Here is a 23889-nt window from a genome sequence, read left to right as displayed (position 1 = left end):
CTCTCAGTGTTCCAAATCTACTTTGCCCTTAGGAAGCAAGACTCACGTCTTTAGTCTCTTTTTAAGTGAAAATTAAAGAAAAAAAAGTGGAGAAAAAGGGAGAGGCTAGAGCCAAGGCAAAGGAGAGGGAAGTCACAACTACGGGGTTCAGAGGAGCAGTCCACAAACCTTTTGGTCTCCGAACCCCTTAAAACTGCTGAAAATTATTGATGACACCAACGAGCTTGTGTTTATGTGAACTGTATCTATGGATATTTAATTAGAAATTCGAACTGAGAAAATTTTAAAGTATTTATTAGTTTACTTAAAATAATAAACTCACACATATTAGCATAAATAATATTCTTATGAGAATCACATTTTCCAAAACAAAATAAAAATTAGTGTGAAGAGTGGCAATGTTTTACAGTTTTGCAAAATTCTAATGAATGGCTTGATGGAAGACAAGTACATTCTCCTTTCCACTTCTATATTCAATCTTTCATGATACGTCATTTGGCTGAAGTGTAGGAAGAAAAGCTGGTCTCATGCAGATAGGCAGTCGGAAAAGGGAAGACCTCACAGAGCCCCTGAAGGGTCTTGGGGGCTTTCAGGGGCCCCAGGAACTCTGGTTTAGAGCACGGACTTTGGAGTTAGACCATTTGGGTTTGAAACCTGGTTCTTCTACCTGATAGATTTTTGATCTAGATTAATTAAGCTCTGAGTAGCTCATTCCTTCATTTATAAAATGGAGGCACCAGTAGTACCTGCCTCATAGGGTTGCTTATGAGTATTCAACTAACATTTATCAGATGCTTAGAAAAATCTCACAGCTCAAATAAATATTATATATGACTGATGTCAAATAAGTAAATAAAATAAATGACCACTTGGTTTTGCAGACAAAATCTCTGCTGTGGGGTGACATCTTCACACTGAATTTCATGTTCTCACAACTGCAACAATGCCAGGGATCGCTAGAGTAGGAGTGAACAATTACATCCATGTTATAATAGGGAGAGTTATAATAGACACCCCAGTAAACCAAGAATTAAATTGAGCTGCATATTTGAACTATCCGAGATCAAGGAAAAAAAAAAAAAATCATTGGAATCTCCACTCCCCAGAGGACGGGTAGCAGCATCCTATCATCAAAATCCTTTCATATTCAAAGTCACACTAGACAGTGGGAATTCTTTAATGCAATTTTTGTTGAGTTTTGACTACACAAACGTGTCAGGAAGTTATTAGACTGAGCAATTCAAAAGTTGTTTTTTTGGGGGAGGGGGCGGGTGCGAGGAAGATTTGCCGTGAGCTAACATCCATTGCCAATCTTCCTCTTTTTTTGTCTTTTTTTTTTGAGGAAGATTAGCCCTGAGCTAACATCTGTGCCAATCTCGCTCTTACTTTGTACATGGGATGCCTCCACAGCATGGCTGATGAGTGGAGTAGGTCTGCGCCAGCGATCCAAACCCACGAACCCAGGCCACCGAGGCAGAGTGCACGGAACTTTAACCACTCAGCCATGGGGCCAGCCCCCTCAAAAGTATTTTTTAATGACAAAAAGTGGGTGCACAGTTATGAACAATCAGGAGTCGACACTAAAGAGAGCAGATTTTAAAATTCTCATCACAAGAAAAAAAAATTGGTAATTATATGTGAGGATGGATGTTAATTAAAGTTACTGTAGTAATCATTTCACAGTATATACATACATCAAATCATTACATTTTACACCTACAACTAATATAACATTATATGTCAATTATTTCTCAATTAAAAAAAGTCAACGCTATGTCAGGGTTAGGTTAAATATATTTCTATTTGGACAATTTTTTTTTAATTGAAGAAAAGTTTTTTAATCTTTGAGAAATAAAAGTTTATTAATCAATTACAAATCTGTCAGTGATATGACTGTGTTGGACAAATTTTTAATAATTTCATTTCTAAAAACTGACAAAGATCATTTAGGAGGTGGTCCAGAAGGGAACACAGAATAAAGAATTTGTTATAGGTATCTTTTCCTACTTATATTACTTCTCTACATGATATAATTTTGTCTAAATGTATAACTCTCCCACTCAGTCCTACCCAACCTCCCTCATATTCTTGGGCTTGCTCCCCATCCATCAAATATCAGTTTTCTTCCAGGGACTATGAGAATCATAGGGAATGGGCTCTTTCCCCTGCTTCTCTACATTCACCTCCCTAGGGTCCCAGGCAGATGACCTACTGATAATGCTGTGGTTTTTTCTTCCTCATCAACAGTCAAAGGACAGTCTTCAGCTTAATGAAATAACCTGGCTTACTGGGAATTGCCATGGTTGGCTTATCATTTTCAAGGAATTATGATATTACAGAATGCATTTTATATAATAATTATATTAAGTATAATCTCGAATGTAAAACAACACTATAACATATTGAATGATATCTTTGATGAATCAGAAGATACATTACAAAAATTGCCTTTAGGCAGGAAATGTGTAATATTACCTATAGGCAGAAAATATGCAAAACTGGCGATTAATATAGAAAGACCAATTTAAGAGTTTAATAAAGAACTTTACATGTATTATTATTTTTAGAGTGTGAAAATATGGCTCTGCTTCTAGAACATGACTATCTGGTTCATTGCTACAACCTAGTCTCTTCATTTATAACTTGAGAATAGCATTCTCTTACCTCCTTCTAGGAGCTGCTGGGAAGATAAAGTGAATTTTTAAAACGTGTATGAAGTGCAGTGAACTTCTTGGTGATAGTAGACTAAAGGAAAAGAAATCTTTAAAAACCACAAGAAAATATACATAAATATTTAACTGATCTCAGGATAGAAAGACTTCATAAGCATAAAAGAACTAGAAAAACTTACAAATAATAAAGCTGATAAACCTAACTACAAAAAAATTTTTAATTTCTATATTTTAACATCATAAGCAAATTGAAGAGAATGAAGTCAACATAGGAACAATATTTGCAACAAATATGACAGGCAGAGGGTTAATTCCCAGAATATCTCTAACAAATATAGTTTTAATAAATACTCCAATAGGAAAAGGAGCAAAAGACATTAACAGATAATTAACTGATAAAAATAATTCATAAAATACATTTAAAAGTCCACCCTACTATCAATTAGGTAGTACAAATGAAAACAATGACACATGTAAAATCTGTCAACTTGGCAAAGGTTAGGATAAACCCAAAATCTTAAATTCTTAAAGTTGATAAGGGTATAATAAGATGTCTATTCTCAAGTATTGCTGGTATAAAACAAATGTGGGAATATTTGTCATTCTAAATAATGCATAACATTTTAATAAGTGATTCCAGTTTAAGAAATTTATCAGAAATATGGCTAAAGATCCTTTACCAAAATATTCACTACATAAAGGTTGAATAATAAATAATAAATTATAGTAGATCTTTATGGCACAATATTATTCCATCATTAAAATCTCAGTGTTAAGTATATATAAAAACACTAGAAAATGTCAATGATGAAATAGGTAAAAAATCAGGTTATAAAATGTTTTTCTTTTCTAGAGAAAGATACAAAAAATAGAAAAAAACTACAAAGAAAGAAACTGAAATTTCAGTAGGGGTCATTTCCTGGTAATGAAATTATAGATGATTTTTATTTTATATAATGGTCAGATAGTCCTATAAGTAGAAAAAACAAATGAAAGATTTAAAAATGTGTTACACTAGATATAATCTAGATTGCTTTTACATAGACATAACTTAAAGAAAACATTTATTTAGTCAAGAAATTCATTAACTGGTTACTAAAAGATTTCATTTAGAATATCAAATTCTTTGAATATATGTAACTTAATTTCTCCATAACATTTCAGTAGTTTCAGAACTATATTAGTGCTGAGTACCTACGGTGTACTGATTATTATATCAAGATACTGAGCCATGGAAAAAAAGAGAGGAAAAAAGAAAAGATTTAAGAAAAAGGAGTAGCTTCATTTGAAACCGAATAAAAGAGAAATCTATAGTCCAGAAAATGAGTCAGTCCTAGCCCCAAAACCATTCCAGCATGGGTAGGTCAAGCTCTACAAAATGAAAGCCTATTGCTTATCAGCAAATTGTGAGAAATCTCACCGCCCTGAGGATTGCACAGAAATACTTCACTTAAAAAAAAAAAAATCTATTAAAATTAGTTCAAAGAGCATGACACAAAGGTGGTGGGAGACGTGCACTTTTCAGTGCTGTGTGTGGAGGAGAGAGCCGTGGACAGTCACTCCCATTACAGTTAATGAGAGTTGAGCATCTAAACTAATCTAAACCCCCTGAGGATTTAATTTAAACCCACCATGGCAAAGCAACACCCAGCCACGAATGAACCCCAGGACTGTTCATATACCTACTACTCTTCCCAGGAACTAAAAACAGTAGAAAATAATAAGATTTTTTTATTTTATCATGTCTTAACAGAAAAGAAAAAAGGAAAAGGCTCACAGAACATCAAATTCCCATCAATTTAAAAGTTTATTTTAAATCCTGCATGTTATTTTAATGCCATTTTAATTGAGTAGTTTAAAATTGGGTCTGGATTATTCTAGTTGCTATGTGATTATTCATATAGAAATCCAGAAAGTTTCTTTAATTCAGTTTAAGCTTTGGTTTTACAAATTTAAGGCCACAATTAAATGGTACACCTTACCCAAATACAAGCCCTTGACTAGCCTTAAACTATCAGGACAATGGACAATGAAAAAGTATAATTATTATGTCATGCTCCCATAAGCCAAATACATTCATTCTTCAGACTTTCACATCATCTGGATTTAGTCCTTGAGATAGTCCAGGAGGGAGGTAAAGATAGTATCTTTATTTTCAGATGAGAGAACACAAAAAAGATTAAATGACTTAACTAGGGTTCCCCGAAATGGGACTAAAATCCAGTTCTTCAAGTCCCCATCCAAAGTTCACTGGTAGTTTTCACAAATATAAATGGTTCTGTATCCAAAGAGAGTAATGGAAGCAGTAGACCCATTGGTAGTTAGAGCTCCTCCTTCTCCCAACACCTTCAACAATGCCGGTGACAGTACTGAAGAGAGAGCCTCACTAATCATCACTAATCATTGTTTCTAGGGTTTGAGTTCTACAGCAGGGTCAGAAAGGGCCTCGGTGTGGAAGCAACGACAGGGGAACTGGACTGGAAAAGATGAGAACTGAGAGGCTTGTGAAGGTCAGAGGGAAGCACATTCCTGGTAGAGACAACAGCTGATGCAAAAGCACAGTGGTGGCAACAAGCTCATGGAGGCAGGGGCCAGAAACCCAGGAGCTCAAGGTCTGGACTAGAGATGTTATTCCAACTGAAAGAAACAACTACTAATTGTTCCTAAAGCAAAGGAGTAACCTAAGCTAATGTCTACTTAAAAAGACCATGTCAGCAGCTATGAGATGTTAGATTGAAGGGTGGAAGAGGGAAATGGTTGGGAGGCATTGTAAACAAGGAAATCAGAGAGATTATCACACCCATCCAGGCAAGATTTGGCACGAGTGGTGGAGATGGTGAGTTGTAGACTCAGGACCTGTTTCCGAGGGAGAGCCTCCATGTGTGGAAGGATGTTTTGAGAATGCTGTCAAATACATGTTCTGGCAGCATCTCCATGAGGAAAACATGAGTGATCTCCGGTGTTGGTCATGTTTCTGTATTTCCTGAACAATCAGCCTATTTTTACTTCAAGGACAGATGTTCTTTCCTTCTTTAGGTTGATGCTAGAAAGTTCAGGGTCAACTTTGTGACCCATCTCTAACAAGCATATGGACGTTTTGTATTTATTTCAGGCACTACACTTTTAGCTCCCTCTTACTTTCCTTTCCTTATTTTCTTCTTGACTCTTGTTAGTTTGTTCTTATTTTTAAAGTACTTAATCTTACCATGCTTTATTAGTCAACTTACATCATTTTTTTAAACATTCAAGGAAATAAACGAATAGATAAGCCACCTTGGCAATGCCTTAGTTGTTGTATGAATAACAACAAATGTAAAGAAGGTTTTATCAAAGGGATTCATCAGAAAGAAAGAGAGATTTGCCACAACTGGAAGGACCCATAACTAAAATATACAATGATGTACTGGGGGGGATTTGGGGAGAAAAAGCAGAAAAAAAAAAAGAAGAAGATTGGCACCAGTTGTTAGCTCAGATGCCAATCTTTATCAAAAAAGAAAAAAACATTTATAAATAAGCATATATGTCAGAAAACCTGTATGTGTGAGAAGCCGAGAAGATAGAGCCATAAAAACTTGACTGAAGGACTGAAGAAATTGCATATACATCTGCTCTAGATTCCTTGAGGAAAAAAAGACATGGCAAATAAAATATCAGGAAATAAAAGCTCACCAGCTGATGAGATACTAAACCCTGTATTAATTTACAATGTTTAGGAGGATATAAAACATCACCTCAGAGGGCACAGCTAAGAAAGAACTAATTTCACCAGCCTGGCTGGAACCCACAGTGCTAGGCTCAGCGGGTGGCGGGGCGGGGGGGTAGTCTTTTTATGCTGAAGCCACCTGTTACTTCTCTCTCAGAGTAGGCCACTTTGGAGTGATAACTATTAACTGTGCATCAAGTGTGAGTGTGTCGTGTGTAGGTGTGTAAAAACCAAGTTTGACCCTCTCTAAACTTCTAGACTGCATTGTCTGGTGTGAGAATTTATCAAATCATTCTACTTTCTAAATGAGGACCCTTGTCTTTTTTTCAACTTTAATGCTAAAAAGTCCAGATGGTCAATCAGAGTTACTCAGTTAACAAATATTTACTGAAGGCCTGTCATGCACCAGGCACGGTCCCAGGCTGTGGGGATGCAGTCATAAACAAATCAGACAGTCACTCTTGCCCTCATGGAGCTCACATTCCAGTCAGGCTGAGACACAAATAATTAGTCATATAGTAAGTTAGAATACTAATGCTACAAAGAAAAACAAAGTGGGAGGGGTGCCGCAATTTTAGACAAGATACAGGGGAAGACCATCCTGAGAAGGTGATATTTGCATACTGTTTGAATAAAACTCCAAAGGGGAGATGAAAGAGCATGGCATACACACATCAGAGGAATAGCATTCCAAGGAGAAGGAACAGGTGGCTCACAGGCTGTGAGGCAGGAGTGTGCTTAGAAGGTTCAATGAACAATCAGGAAGTGGGTGCGGTAGGAGAGAGCCAGTATAGGGACTTTATTAGTTTCTTGTGACTGCTATAATAAATTACCACAAACTTCTGGCTTAAAACAACAGAAGTTGATTCTCTCACAGTTTTGGAAGTCAGAAGTCTGAAATCAAGGTGTCAGCAGGGCTGCATTCCCTTTTGAGGAGAATGTGTTCTTTGCCTCTTCCAGCTTCTGGTGGCTGTGATTTGTGGCCACATCACTCCAATTTCTGCCTCCCTGGCCACATTGCCTCCTCTTCATCTCTGTAAATTTCCCTCTGCCTCACTCTTACAATGACACTTGCCATTGGATTTAGGGTCCACTGAGCTAATCCAGGATGATCTCCTCATCGCAAGATCCTTAACTTAATTACATCTACAAAGACCCTTTTCCAAGTAATGTAACATTCACAGGTTTCAGGGATTAAGACATGACATATCTTTGTGCGGGGGTGGAGGGGAGGTCATCATTCAACCCACTACAGGGATGAGAGTAGATGAAATCAGAGAGAGTAATGGTCAGCGGTGGGAGATAGATGGAGGAGTTCATGTAGGAACCCTGTAGATCATTGTGATAACTTTCACTTTAGTTTGAGGAAAATATGAAGCTGTTGTGAGAATATGACCAGAGAAGTGACATGGATTCAACATGTTTAATAGGATCACTTTGGCTGCTGTCATGCAAAAAAAGTCCAATAGCATTCAACACTCAGAATGGTACGTCTGCTTAAAAGTGTGCCAAATTGAGATTAGAATTGGACAGGGAGATGAGAAGAATCTGGCATATAGTAGGTCTTCAGTGGCTACTATAGGCCATTCCAAAAATCCTCTCCCCATCCCATGAGAAATATCTGTTGAATAAATAAATGAATGTTCCCTTACCTAACCATCTTGTTTTGAATCAAAATTAAATTTATCCCATAAATATTTATCAACAAACTGGTATATTCAAGATTCTGTTCTTAAGAATTAAAGCAATCAACAAATCACACACTGCTCTCTAACTTGGTATTGAGTGACAAACCACCTTTTTCTCTAGGATTTATGTCATTTGTCTATGTAAACAGTGATTGAAGAATCTTAACTCAGTGCAAGTGAAGACATGCTGCAGCTGTATTCTTTGCCCTCACTTTTCCAGTCATGCTATGTTGAATCCCTATTTGGCCCCTTAACAACATCTTGGACGGAATCTATAACCTGGAGTCACTTTTCATAATTAAAACACTCCAGTTTAACAGTCCAGTCTCAGATTAAAATTTCATATCCTATGTAGCACAGGCTTGAGACGCAACCTTGATCACTTAGAGCTGTCTACCAACTTCCACCCCACATTGAGGCTGAGCTACTCTGGTGTTAGAGGCAGAGTGGGCTTAGGCAACTGTTTGTCTGTGGCAGGTAAAGGACAAGTGTTCCTGGTCTAGCTCCAGTTGCATCTGTTGGGAGCCTCTGCAAATATGGTAGTCTTTGCATAGTTCAGAGTTGATAGACATGTTTTTTTTTTCTAGGAAAGGATTCAAGTTTCACCCTCACTCTATCTGCTTTTGAGGATTCATTCCCAAAAGGACAGTCATGTCTTCCTTTATAACTTGGCCAGTGGTCCATGAACTAGTCCCCTTTCTGGTAGTCCAGTGCCTAGTTGGACCAATGTCTACCTAAGCAGTCTTGTGGCACCTGCCCACTACTCCAACATTCATGGTCCTCAACAGGAACCAAGGGGCCTGCTGAGGTGCTTGTGTGTTTCCTCCAAAAGCCACAGAAAGTTGGGATGGGGTAGAAAAGCTGTTCTCATCTTCTTCCCAGGAACACTACTCTTCAGACAATTCATACCCTGTTACCATAGACCACTCCAAAAAGCCTTGCCCAATCCTGCCTTGCATTCAGAAATGCACAAATGAGAAGCAAGACCTGGACTACACTCCTGTATAATCCCCAACTCTATAGAGCAAATGGGAAGCTCTCCTAAGGAGCCTGCAATGTACAGAACTGCCCTCTGATAGCAGTACCTGCATAAGCCTGCAGGTTCCACAGTTCCACCAGTATCAAGCCAAGGAACAAGAGGCCAACATCCTTTTGTTGGGCTTTGAGTCACCTTTCACACTTGACTTTCAGATTCAGTAGGAGTAAATTACCCCAGACAGAGGGAGGAGAAAAGCCTCACAGCATTCCTCATTCCAACCATCTATCTTTTCTCTCACCTATTGTCCCCTAGCACAGGAGCATGGAGTGTAGTTCAGTGTAGTGGGTCTGGTTCTGCTGCTGCCTCTTAGTAAAGTGAATGTGGGTCTCTCTCACATACGGGTATCTCTCCCCAAAGGTTGTCAGCCTTTCTGTTTAGTCCCTAAATGCTTATTCCAGGGAAATATGAAAAGTCCCACTGAATGTCTGTTCCATTCCTGAACTTCAATTTTATCTTTGCAGATATAGCTTCAGGAGGAAAAGCTTCTCTGGGTCACTTGGTCCCAAACAGAATAGAAAATACTAACCAGTATTCTAGACATCTAGACATCTGCATGAGAGACACTGTAAAGATTTTTATGTAATTTCTGTTGATTTATTTTATCCTGACATACCTTCTTTAACAACTTTTAAAGCAATCATCTTTGGTGAATGGAAGGGGATCATGGTTTACCGTTAAAGTATTAGCATTCAACAGATAATTCTTCGTTCCAACAAATCTCTTGAACTAGAAATAAATCTTGAAGATGAAAAGATCTCTTGATAACTACAGCCATTTCAAAACCTATTAGAAAAGAGAAGAATTAGAGAGCCAGATGAATTTCTCTCCTCCTGGATTCATTTTACCTTGGAGCAAACTGTGTTGCTACCCAAGCTAAACTGCCTGGCCCCACACTCACAGCAGCGAAGAGTCAGGCTGAAGCCTTCCAACTCTCAGAAGTCCCCAAGGTTATCCTATTCTTAAATGATAATGATGACAAAACAGCAAAGCCACCAAAAGATCAATACAAAATATAAATGGCAGAGTAAAAACACCCTCAGAATACCTTAGCAATGATACAAAAAGGTTTGCTCCCCATAAGAAGGCAACCAGAGATGGTGGAAAGAACAATGAAATGAGGGTCAAGAGTTCTGGGTCGAGTCCTAGCTCCCATGAAATAAGGGCACCACTGACCTGAGACTCAGCTTGCCCATTTCAACGGCTTATTGGTCAGCAAGGACAAAACGAAACAGTGACACCAACAATGCGTTGCTGATATTAAAATATTGTAGAGAATTCTTAGGATAAGGCCAATTTAGGATTTGTGCCCAAGAGCTATTTGCAAATTTATAGTTATTTTTTTCAGTCAATTAGTTTGAGAAAGGAAATGGGAACTAAGTAAATAAATTAGATCATTAATTTGCAATAAATATAAATTAATTAAGATAATTCAAAGAACTGAACATATACATAAATTATGTATATATCATAACTAAGGAATATACATAAGGCTCTATTAGCAAAACAAAGCCATCTTGACTTATTGTGTTGTAGAAAATCCATGTATATTCATTCAATAGAGTTTAACAGTTTTGATATGTGTATGAAAATATAGGATAAACATTAACTGCATACTGATGTTCTAACAAATCTATTTAATTCCAAATGGAAATTAGAATATATTTTGCATTATTTGAGTTAATTACATGACATTTCTTATGAACAATGATGTATTATTCCATTCATTACTTCTAATTATGTTCTGTTACAAGTGCAAAGCTGGCAACACCATGACCAGCCTTTTCCTATTCCTCACAATCTGATGACTTGCCTGGAAAGCAGGTCAAAAATATGCCCAGAATATAATGAACAGAGTTCAGTAATTGTTAACCATGACAGTTTAAAATTACCTGAGGAAAGTTTCATTTAGAAAAAAAGAGAAATGGGGAATGGCTTTCCATGTTACAAGATATTCATTTTTGCAATTAATATGAGAAATATTCACAGTGTTGTTTTAATACATATAATTATCATCCTAACATTTGCTAGAGTTGAGAGGGCATCTCTAATATTTTACTCCCCCTGTCCCCCCACACTAACAGAAATATTCTATATAGATTGGCAGATTGTAAAGTTATCTTTTCCTGGTTTTTGAAAGTGACCTATAGCCTTTGTGCAATTCTGAGAGAATGTAGGAACCTCCTAAAAGCTCTGATCAAAAAACCAGTTGGATTTTCCTGCCCTAATGCATAACCATGGTGAGGCCAGCCCTCCTCGCTCCATCCACAGGAGGGTCTGAAGCTAGAAGGTAAGGCCTATTATGGAGAAGAGGTCAAGGTCAAGGAAAAACAGTCAAAACTAAGTAATTATGCACAAGGGCCAAAGGAACCACAAGGTTGCCACATGTGTATCCTCACCGACCAGCAGATAGCAAGGAGCCAGGCAGAGACAGTACATAGCAAGAAGAGGCCTGGATGAGGTCTAAGACCAATATGTACATGCTTCAGGCACACTGTTTCATGGATGAATCACCTTTATTTGAAGCGGCCAGGGCAAAATGAATAAAATCCCCACATTTTTCTCCATCCAATTTCAAATAATCCTTGCACACATACAAAGCATCTATTAATTCCCTCAGTGTCAGGTGCCAACAATCCATCATTCTGTCTATAATAAAAATAGAGATGCCAGTCTCAGCTCAGGAACAAAAAATAAACAGGGGAAAAGAAGAGCCTGGAAAGGAGGGCTCTTCTCTCCCCTCTGCTACCCAGGACAATTACTGCCCGCTGACCCTGCATGCAGCCTCAGAATCCTCCTCAACACCGTGAGCTCACTACCAGCTGAAGAGCTGGCCTTTGAGATGTATTTGCTCTCTGTGCAGTAATTCCTCGGATGACAAGTCAAGACGGACAACTGTCACACAAGGTTTGTCTTGCCATGGAGGTTAGCAGGGTCCTCTGTGGCTGGTTCTAGACACTGAAAAAAGATGTTAGCTTAGAGAATAAAAGCGTCCATGAGCTTCCTTTGTTCCTTCTGACCAATGCCATCAACAACTGGTTCTGATTGGTAGCAATGTACTCTAGTAACCCAAAGGTAGGTCTCATTTATATGGAAACCTTTCCCATAGAAACAGGAGAACAGATGCTCTAACTGAGCAATCACTGCAACATGCAGATCTTTTGGACACAATCGGCTACCAAACAAAGTCAAGAACAACATGACCACAAGAAATCAACTTGCCCCATCACAGCCCTGGACAAAGCAAGATCATCTTCGAACAGCTCTCCTAGAGCATTTTAAGCTAGCTAATATACAATAGGAACACACAGGGTGAAAAAAAGACATACGCTTAGGGAAATTTTAAGAGCAAAAAATCTATCTTTAGTAATAAAGATATTAAAATAGTGCTTGCACTCATTTTATTTGCACAGGAAGGTTTAAAAAGAAACTCTTTTGAGAAATGAAAGATCATCAGATCACTAATAACTGGTTTCCTGAACAATTAAAGAAATTCACAAGATTACAACCTACTCAGGAAATGACAAATATTTCTGATTTTTACGGAAGGACTAAAAGGGAACTTTTATCTATAGCATCTCTTCCGTAAGAAGCACTGTTAAGTAATGAAGCTATTTTTGCTCATTTTTTCATTTATTTCAGGAGTACTCAGTATGGCAATGGTCTGAAAACAGAAAAAACTTAACATTGCTTGTTTGGAAAGGTAAAATTTGTATTAAAAGGCATTTGTCAGAGTTTTCATTTTTATCTCTTGTTGTTGGATCTTAGAGCACAATTTCCATTGTACCAAACTTTTATTCCTAACGTATATGTCAGCAGAAATGCCTTTTAAGTTACCTAGTCTAATTCTTCACGAATACACTTTGTAAGGCTGTCCTCAATGCATCACCCTAACATTGTTTGGCCCTGATAACATTCTGTGTGCAATCCTACCATTTGGAAAAAGCTGCTCTTTTTAATAACTGATTAAATAAACTGTTGACAAATGATTTGTATAATATAGTATGGCCAGCAAGCAAGGTTTGTCTCTGTCATTACATAGCACATTCAACCCATCCACAAATGTTGCCATGTGCCCCTTATGTTAGAGCTCCTTATGCCATTCTGAATAGCAATTCAAAGATCAATACACTGTCTGCTGAAAACAACAGGACATAACAAATGAATAATTTTATTTACAATAAAAGCCCAGTCCCCAAATGGATTCACTAATGTTCAAATTCATTTCTCATGCTCAACTCAAGATGAGAGGTAGACACAGCACAATGCAAGGGGAGGGAGTGAGGAGAAGTATTAACCACATTGGTTCAAATTTATTTAAGCTTCGAACAACAGCTGGGCTACACTGAGGCACATGAATAAAATGTTCACTGCAGAATTCTGAAGATGCAATCTCCACAATGTTTCTGTTCTCTCACCAAGACACTCTGAAAAACATTTTCCAGTAAGAAGAAATTAATGGATTAAAGCCATTCTGACATATTCTTCTAGAGTGTTGCACCACAGAGGCCAAAGCCTATTCAATCAGCTTTAAACACTTTGCAATGAACAGAAGTGTTTGCTTGAGGTGGAGACAAGGAGAGACAGAAGTGGCTCTTTTAAGAATGAAGCAAATAGTCTTGCTTCAAAAGCATATCTTCGGCCCCTGATCTGACAGTTCTTTTCCTCCTCTGAAAGAAATGAAAAAGTCAGGCCAGCAAAGCCTTAAGAAAAAACAGTTGGGGGGCAGCAAAATGTTAGAGGGGACACAAGTTCAAAGATGACATTTACAAGTCTCTTGTGAATCGCACATTCCCCCAAAGGCCACCTGAATACTGTTTTTAAAAAGAAGTCATCAAAAATACACAGTGAAATGTTCCAGTTTACATGAAGATGCCAACATACTGCCCTTAAAATACAGACTTGTCCATTGACAAATTAGCATGTAAAAAAACGGAAAAGAATCTTTTCCCATCTGCCACAAATTTATTCACTGCTTTTAGACTTAACTTTGTACACTTGTTACACAGAAATGTAAACAGGATTGTAACTGACAAAGCACGAAGGGAAATTTGGGAAAACACAGCTTGGATATGATATTTAAAAATCTGGGATAAAATGGTGACAAGACTTAGCTTTATGCATGGGAATACTGAAAAGACAGGATTTCAGCAGACCCATATTGCCCCATTCCATTAATTGAAACAATCCATATGCTCCTGATGTTCACAGTCAGCATAGTACTTCTGGATGCTAAGAGAAAAAGAGATGTGCCAGCTAGAGCAGGTCCTGGCCCCACTCCTTCCCAGGAAATAATGACTCAGTGCAGAGACAAACAGGAATGAGCACAGTTCTGATATGATGCAGATTGCGATAAGCGTTTGGCATGGCACCTAGAAGAGAGTCGGAGCTCAGTAATAAACTGTTGAATGAATCAACATATGATTAAGGCACCAAATGTCACAAAAAGGACAGAGCATTTTTCTCCTAAGAGGGTGGGACAGGTATCAAACCACTTTAATTGAAATGAAAAGGATGGGAAGTATTTCAAGACAAAGAAAGAGGTGGGGTAAAGGGAGAAAAAGGATGGTAAAGAGAAATACAACACCTGTTTAGGAAATAGCTGGAAAGGGAGTGGGTTAGGTCAAGATAAGGAAAATCTTTTAAAACTATGATAAGGAGTTTAAACATTATCCTCAAAAAAATAAAAATAAAGGAGATCCATTCATGGTTTGTTTGCAGGAAAATAGGAGAGTGATATGATCACGGCTATGGTTTAAAAGGAGGTGTTGGCTAGATTGGAGAAGTCCAGGGACCAGGAGGGTGCAAAAAGCTAGAAGACATGGAAGACTCACACCAGGGGGCTTATCCAGGGCAGACAGAAGAGAACACTGGGGGAAGATTAAAGCCCACTGCAGACATCTCATCATTTATTTTACGAAACGCTAGTGTGCAGAGCTATCCACATCTTCAATTCTCAAATCACAGGACAAAAGAATATCACTTTCTGCAAGCAAACGAGTAACTTATTAAGATTCTTCTCACAGGTGCTACTAACAGAGTTTACAAAGATACAGTAAAATAAAAAGTTACAAAATCATCATATAAAAAGGATTGTCTAAATACGTTATCTACTAGCCCTGAGACCACTTTCAACAATGTAGATGTGAAATAGCCTCACAGAGCATACTGATTACAAATACGTTCTGCTTCTCACTGTTCTCATCCTCAGAAAGGGCCAGGTCCTTCTTGCTACCTTCCAAACAAACTGAGGCCTGTTGATTTTAATAGTGTTCCCCATGTCCTTGGCATTTACTCAGAGATATGGTAACTAACTGTCCAGGACTCGTTTCCAAAATGGCGATCCCAGTGCCATCTGGAACAAAACTAGTCATCATTCACTGATTGCTCACTATTGCAGTATAAACATTTCTTTACAAGTAGACATCTCAACTTTTCTTGAGTTCAAACACATATATGACCCAGATCTTACACATCACACTGTCAGAGTTGGTTAAAAAGACCATAATTTCTTACTATCAAGATATGAGAAAAAAAAATCACAAAGTAAAGTTCATGCCATTATTAAACATTAAGAAAGCAGTGCAACTCTATAACCTCACATTTTCTCAGTCGAAGGTATTAAGATTTGCTCATCTAAATTCACATTTTCATCTCAGGTTCCTGCAGTGCTTTGACAGAAGCCAATTAAAGCTGGCACCCAAAGAGAAGATGGCGTTTAAACCATATTCTTTTGACACCAGAATTCCCATTTGGCTTAAAAAATAAAATTCCTCAAAGGAAAAAGACAACCACAAACTTGCAGCAAAATCAAATGAAAAAATAAAATGCTTGTGTTATTTCAAGAACTTCAAGGTCTTTTAGAAGAACTCAATATAAAATTGATATACAATTTAAAAGTTCTGTTTCATAGGACCTTTATAAATCATTCCAGTGTTTATTTTTCTAGGTCACTAAACAGAAGAATGAAATTTTATAATATTGAGTATTGATAATTTAGACTATTTTTATAAATTTAAAAGAAGAGTTAAATATTATCAAGAAAAAATTTACATAATATTATTTACTAGTTTATCACTGTGATCATTAGTTAGTTAAATTTACAAAATTTATTCAGTTAAAATTTGGGTTCAAAGAATTTGGAAGTCTATTATAAAATCACAATTATCTTTTGGTACGTGTTTTCTTATTTGTATTTTTTTCAATGTACAATAGTTACATGGCTAACAAAGAAGATACTTCATAAAGTTCTCAAGCACTTTGAAAATTCCTCCTGAAAAAAATGTAACTAATTCTGGAAAAAATCTTGACATATTTGTAGACTCAGAATTACTGAGAAATTTATTTCAAAGTAAAATCATGTTTCAGTGTGAAAAATACTTATTATTTTAAAATATGAAATTTTAGGGGCCGGCTCCGTGGCTGAGTGGTTAAGTTCGTGCGCTCCGCTGCGGCGGCCCAGGGTTCAGATCCTGGGCACGGACATGACACCGCTCGTCAGGCCACGTTGAGGCGGCGTCCCACATCCCACAACTAGAAGGACCTGCAACTAAGATATACAACTATGTACGGGGGGTTGGGGGGGGGTGGTTTGAGGAGATAAAGCAGAAAAAAAAAAAGAAGATTGGCAACGGTTGTTAGCTCAGGTGCCAATCTTTAAAAAAAAAATATGAAATTTTATACTTTGTTGCCCTCTACATAGTAAATTATGTTAAGGGGGAAAGAGAAAGAGAAATCTGAAGAGTCAGTACAAAAGTCATATGCACACAGTCATGAGTAATAATTTCAACAACATAAAAATAACTCTGTAGAGCATTTCACCAATTCCTGCTACTCCCACTGCAAAAGGAAAGCTCCTACTGAAGTCAATAGGAGAAAAGACTCGACGGTCAGAGGGAAATAAAACAACTCTACCACCAGTGACACTGGACAATGATGTAGAAGCTGGGATGCTTTCAAGAAAAAATGCTATTTCGGATGCTAACATGAAAAAAATATTTGGTAAGTATGTTTACGTGTATGAATTTAATTAAAACTCATAGTTTGAATGACCTCCAAGAGGTAAAGAAACCAAGTGAATCTCAAATCTTCGTGTAATACCTTACTTCCACATCACAAAAGTGCTACCCAATCTCTTACTATTAAAATTCACAATCGATAACTGAAAAAAATGTGCCCATGACATTCGTTGGGCCCATTTTAGAAGCACCTATTTATTTACACAGCTACGACAGTCAAAAGGTCAAGCAAAAATTCACCTCCAAAGCCATGGTTGCCAAGCAACTCTTTTCAGAAGTTCTGCAACATTGATCAAGCATATTACTGGTGCCACCAACTGGATTCAGAATAAATGTGAGTAACACCTTACCTGGTTTTCCCAAAGCGGGAGCGAGGCAGATTCGTTGTTTACCTTTTCAGACAGACACTGGAGGCCAATCCTGTATTCATTTGGTCTGTTAGCTACAGAGGCTTTTTTATTTTTCCTCTGTTAAAAAAAAAAAAGGATACGTCCTGGTACCACAGGTTTCCTGTTCACGAGGGCAAAGGATAGTTCTGTTTTGAGAAACACCACAGAGGGCTTGATGAGATGCTGGCCGAATCTGAATGACATTTCCACACAATTAAAGTCTGAAAGAGAAGAGGATTTAGGAAATGGGCATTTATAAAATTCTGATGAGAAACTCAGATCATGTATCACTTTAAAGAAAGCAAATTCCATTACTAAAGATTCTTAGTTGCAAAGAAGACTTCATTTAAACTGTTCCCCATTTAATATCCACTAAGATGTATTCTGGGTAAGTCCTCCTAAAATACTCCACTCTCTCTACCAGCCTTGCCTTGCCTGGAGTTAGTGTTGTCAAGCAGAAGCTTGCACATGGACAACAAAACAGTCTTCTTAAATCTCTCTGCACTTCAGGTTGCTTGCCACCTTAACTCAAATCCACTATGTGCTATCTGTCAGGCACTTTTTATTTTTACCCATCCATTTCATTATCTTTGCTAAGCTGAAAATTTTCATTGTTAAGCATTGACTATAACCTTCTAATTCTTAAATGCTTTTCTCAAATGGTTTTATCTCTGTTTATATAAAAGCAATTTAGAGAAAGGACAAGTACTGTTTGACCTTGCCTACAATTAGAGAAACATATGAGCACTCCCTGAGAACTATTATAGCAAAATTTCCAAAATTAAAGAGAAAAAAATTGATAAAGAGAAGGCGAAAAATAGAGTTCAAGATGAGAACAATTGCTGGTTGATGCAGAGCCAGCAAGGTATGTGAAGTGTTTCATGTCCTCTTTTCTGGGGAAAGCCACAGCAATGGGGTTGAAGAAGATTTAGCACTTGGCATCTAGGGTACCAAGGAATGATTTTCCATCAGCTGGATGCCTACACACGACAAAGTTACTTTCTGAATGACTAAGACACACTCTCCTTGGGAAATCATTTCATTTTTCTAATTCAGGAACCATCCCACTACAAAAGTGATGAAAATAGATCAACCCATGGGCAAACAGAAACAGGATTACAAAAAGGATCATGTCAGAAAATGGTTGACTATTTTATAAAGCACAAATTGTTTAATGATTCTAATGTTCCCAATGACCCAAAAGATACAGAGGGCCATGCAAATAGCATCTACTGTTGAAGCACCAACATAGCCAAAACTTAACACATTTCAGGTACAGAGAAATAAGATGGAAGTTTTGCCTCAGTGATACAAATGCTGGTTTTTAGAACATTAACAACTATCTCATAAAAACTAAAGGTCAATAAGGATGTTGAAAATCATCTAACACAGTGGTCCTCATGGTGTGTTCCTTGGACCAGGAGCAGCAGCATCACCTGGGAACATATTAGAAATGCAATTCTGGAGTTCTACTCCAGATGTACCAAACCAGAAACTCTTGGGAGAAGGGCCCAGATATTTATACTTTAATAAGCTGTCTAGATGATTCAGAACCACTGATCAAACCCAACTGGTCTCCCAGCCCTTGGGTCCTTCTCTACAGAATCCTTGCCAAGTAGCTGGCTAGTCCATGCTTAAATATACCCATTGATGGGAAGTTCACTATCCATTCCTTCTAAGGCAATCAACTCCAGCAATTACGTAGTTGTCTTTCATACCAAGTCCGTGGATTTATACCTCTGGGTCATATGAAACAAGTGGCATGCAAGTGGCAGATGCTTAGAGTTAACCTTTATTCATTTTCCCCAGTTTTTCTAGAATAAACATGGCAATTCATTTCAATCATTTTATAAACAGCATTGGTTCAAGTTCCTCGCAGCTATCTGTGTTTTTTGCCTCCCCAGCATCCACTTTCTCGTCATATCTGGTAGCTCTGCTCACATCACCCTGATTTTTCTTTGGGTAATATCCTACCACATTTTCTATGTGGCACTATTCCTACTGCCGGGTTCTAGGGATAGAAAAGTGACTCAGGCATCCTCAGTGCCCTGTCACATGACTGGTTCAGGAGTGGACACAGGACAAAAAATGAGGCATTCAAAGGAAGGAAATCCATGCACGGATTACTGCTGACAATATGGAGAAAGAGCTTTCTTTCTGCTGAGTTGCAAAACTGGTAAGAACTGAACCTGGAACAGCTAGAGATTACACTGAAAACAGTCTGCCTGATATCAGAGCCAACACTGAGGCCAGCAGAGCCAAGATATAGAGAGAGACCATACCTGATGACACTCTGTGAGCACCTGGAGCTAACAATACTGGAAGGAATAACGTCCCCAGAGTTTGTTTCCCCTTAAGGATAATTGTACAGAATTGACTTAAGCATAGGCTCTAGTTGATAAGCTACGATTAATGGTTCGTGAAAGGCTCTTCTGTGGTTTTCAGTTTTCTTATCATCATTTCCCCTTCATCCTCTATGCCCAGGCCCATTCTTTCCTCTCCCACCACAGGGCTTCACTTTTTCATAATTAATGTTGTGTTTATAATCTTCATTGCATTTTTACAAATATCTTATATGTCAAAATATATAGGGCTCTTGCATATGGCTTTTAAATTTGTCTATAAATTGTATCATGCTTTAAATCTCATTCTGCCTTTTTCTCTCAACATTGTTTTAGAGACTCAGTCACGTTGCTATAAATAGATGAAATTCACTCCTTCTCACTGCTTATTCCCTCTCGCTGTATTCCACTGTAATTTCCCTTGTCCATTTCTCTAGTGCTGAAGAGCTAGCTTCTCTCCAGTCTTTTACCACAAGTAATACTGTGATGACCATCCTTACATGTACTTCCCTGGGTATCTATGCTAGAGACCTATTATTCGGTTTTAGGTTATACACATACTGAGATTTTCTAAAATATAAGCACCAGTTTGCGGTCCCAGAAGTAAGACATGCAAATGTCTATTTTCCCACATCCCTGACAGCACTTGAGAATACCTGATTTCCTAGCTTTTACTGATATGATAGGCAAAATGGCATGCCACCTTTATGTTGCTTGTCTCCAATTTGATATGTGCATGTATACGTTTCTCCTTCTCTGAATTGCCAATTCATGCTTTGCCCTCTTTCATACTGGTGTCCTCCTTTCTGTTTTCTGATTTTCCAGAGTCCTTAGTATATTTAAATATTGATCTTAGTCTATTAAACATGACAATTATATTTTCACCATCTGTTAGTTTTTTTCATCATACTCTCCATTTAACAAAAACCATTCATTTTGATGTATTCATAGACTTTCTTTTTATGGTTTGTGCTCTGTGAATTTTATGTAACAAACCCTTCTCTTCCATAAGGTTACAAAAATATATTCTTAAATTTCCATCAGCTTTATATTTTCACTCTTAACAGTTAGGTATTTAATCCACTTGGAGTTTTGTTTATGGTATGAAGTACAGGAATGGTTTCATTTTTCTCCTTTTGTGAACCAATTTTCCTAGCACCAATTGTTGGGAATGATTATACCAAGTTCCCATATGTACATAGGAATGAGTTTGGACTTTATTATACTCTGATTCTTTGCCAGATGCTGGAGAACAGGGGGTGCCAATTTTTTGCCCTAAAGGGCCAGATTCAGCGGGCCACACAGTCTGTTATAATTGCAACTCCAACTCTGTCATGGTAGCATGCAAGCAGCTATAGACAATGCATAAATGAATGGATGTGGCTGTGTCCCAGTAAAACTTTATTCATAAGAAGAGGCAGCAGCCTGGATTTGGATTGTGGGCTGTCATTTGCCAACTCCTGCTGTATAACGTTAATGCCATGTAAAGATAGAATCCTTCTTTACCTTTATTCTCCCATATAAATTTCAGATTCAACTCTGCCCCTTCAAAAAAGTTCTTGCTCAGATGTTGATTGGAATTACATTGAATTTAAATTTTCATGGGGGAAATATGACATCTTCACAATATTGAATCAATCCATTTATGAACGCCGCATTTATGCTCTTATAATACCGTAATAAAACTCTTGTAATAGGATTTTAAATTTTCCTTATATGTTTTATGAATTCTTAGACTTATTTCTAGATAGATTTTAGTTTATGTCACTATCATAAATGGTCTCTTATTATCATCATAGTTTATAACTGGTTACTTCCAGTGCAGAGGAAAGCTATTGATTTTTATATGTTGCTCTTACTAGCTGTCAACCTAACTGAACTCTTGTATTGCTGCTAATAGTTTCTGCCGATTCTCGTTGGTTTGCTATATAAATGATTTTACTTAGGAATAATGACAATTATCTCTCTCGTTTCAATTCTCCTACTTCTGTTGGTCTCTTTGTCTTACTGCATCGTCAGGTGTCTGGCAATGTGTTGAGAAGTACAAGTAACACAGGCATCCTTGTTTTGTTTTCACCCGTAAAAGGAATGAGTTTAAAGTTTTGTTTTTTCCATTAAGAATGACGTTGGCCATAGGTTTTTAGCAGAAAGCCTTTATCAAGCTAAAAAAAATATTCCCTATTTCAAATTTGCTAAGGACTGATTCCACTGAAAAAAGAAAAAACAATTTTATTAAAAGCTTTTTCTTTATCATTGCTGACACCATTTCTTGTTCTTTGCCGTTAATGTCGTAAATTACAGTAACAGACTTTTTTAAACACTGAAACATCCATTCACTTTTATGATTAATCCAACTTAGTCATAATGTATTATTTTTAACACACTGCTAGATTTGAATTCTTAGTGTTTTTCAATGTCATAAGTGAACTTGGCCAATATTTTTTTAATCTGGCTTTTGTTTTCAAAACCAAACATAATAGGTTGGCTTTTTTTCTTTGTTCTATGATAAGTTTTATAAACAAGGATTTTCTGTTCTTTGAGAGTTAAATAGAATTCACCTGTCAAACTGTCTGGGCCTCTTTTTATATTGCAAGGAGGATAAAGTCTTGATAATCATTACAATTTTTTTAATGGTTACTGATTGGGGGTTTTTTTGCATCAATTTTTTCACCATGTATCCTTTTCATCTAAATTTGCATCTTTATGGGCAAAAAATTCATCATATTATTTTAACAGATTAAAATGTAATCCATAATTAGTTCTTCTACCAATTTTTTCTTTTGTTTATTCATAATTTATACATGTTTTTCTTCATTTATCTTGCAAGAATTATGTCTAAACTATTAAGTTTTTCAAAGAACCATTTTTTGGTTCTTTGCTTTTATTATCTCTACTTTGTTGCTTATTTTCTGCACTTATATTTGTTTACCCTTATTTCTTTTTTCCTTGTTTCTTCAGATTTACCATGTTACAGTTTTTCTAATTACCTGAGTCAAACATTGAGCTTATGGGGTTTCAGACTTCGTATTTTTCTCTTGGGTAACAAAAGCTATATATTGCTTTCAAAGTATTCAATTAGCTATCTCTCTCAAATTTTCACCTACTGTGCTTTTATTATCATTCAGCTCTACAATTTTGCTATTCTTGTTATCATTTCCTATTTAACCTGAGGGTTATTTCATAATATGTCTTTTCATTTCCAAATGTACGGGATGTTTTTGCTATCTTTCTGTTAACGACGACTGATTTAAAGCACTGTAGTTAGAGAAAAGAACCTCTATAATGTTTTTTTTAGAATTTGAGGCTTCCTTCCTGATCCATTAAAAGATGAAACTTGTGCCTAATCCACTTGCCCTCCAAAATAAAATATATTCTGCATCTGCTGGGTAAGTTCTATAGACACGATAGATCAAATTCTTCCATTGTTATTCAAATCTTCTCTTTCTCTGCTGACTTTCTGTCTCATTGTTTCAACAGTTTCTGAAAAGACCATTAGATTTCTAACTCAATTACTCGATCAATGTCAAATGCCATAAATACCTGCTTTCTATATTATTGCATGTGAATATGTTCATGCTTGCTTTACTCCCTTGATCTATTGTTCCCTTTTCTTTTTGTCTGTATTTGACAAGTGTAACTTTTTCCATCCCCTTCATTTCAACCTGTGTTCTTTTAAATCTTTTTTATAACCAATATATTCTCGCATTGTTTTCTATCCATTGGATAATCTGTCTTGATTACTTTAAAGCCCAAACCTTTATGCCAATTATTCTTTGAGCTTATTTTCAACACCCTATTTCATCTTTTTGTTTTACTTTTTTCTCTGTCCTACCTTCCACTGGCTAGATCAAGCATTTTTCCTGTGGATATGAAAATTATACATTCTATTTTATTTCAATAGTGGTTATTCTTATCTTATTACAATCCATACTAATGCTCAATTTCCCCATCAATATCTAAAAGAAGATCGATATCTATGTCCTCAGTATATTCTTACCACCTTGGATTTCTTTCACATCTCATTTCCCCTCCTCCCTAGGT

At 37.0% G+C, this 23889-nt stretch overlaps 1 protein-coding gene across 3 annotated transcripts in view; it reads right to left on the bottom strand.

Annotated features, from left to right (window-relative positions):
* FHIT (fragile histidine triad diadenosine triphosphatase) overlaps positions 1 to 23889 on the bottom strand; it is a 1344516-nt gene that overhangs the window by 718359 nt on the left and 602268 nt on the right. For all 3 annotated transcript variants that reach the window (XM_046685108.1, XM_046685118.1, XM_046685128.1), the window contains one exon: positions 17608 to 17727. In XM_046685108.1, the coding sequence (XP_046541064.1) occupies positions 17608 to 17710 (103 nt within the window). In that variant the 5' untranslated portion in view covers positions 17711 to 17727. The remainder of the gene's footprint in view (positions 1 to 17607; positions 17728 to 23889) is intronic.

This window comes from Equus quagga, chromosome 1 (assembly GCF_021613505.1).
Source record: "Equus quagga isolate Etosha38 chromosome 1, UCLA_HA_Equagga_1.0, whole genome shotgun sequence".
Lineage (NCBI taxonomy): Eukaryota > Metazoa > Chordata > Mammalia > Perissodactyla > Equidae > Equus > Equus quagga.
The sequence above is the reverse complement of the archived record's forward strand: the minus strand, read 5'-3'. Positions and strand labels throughout refer to the sequence as shown.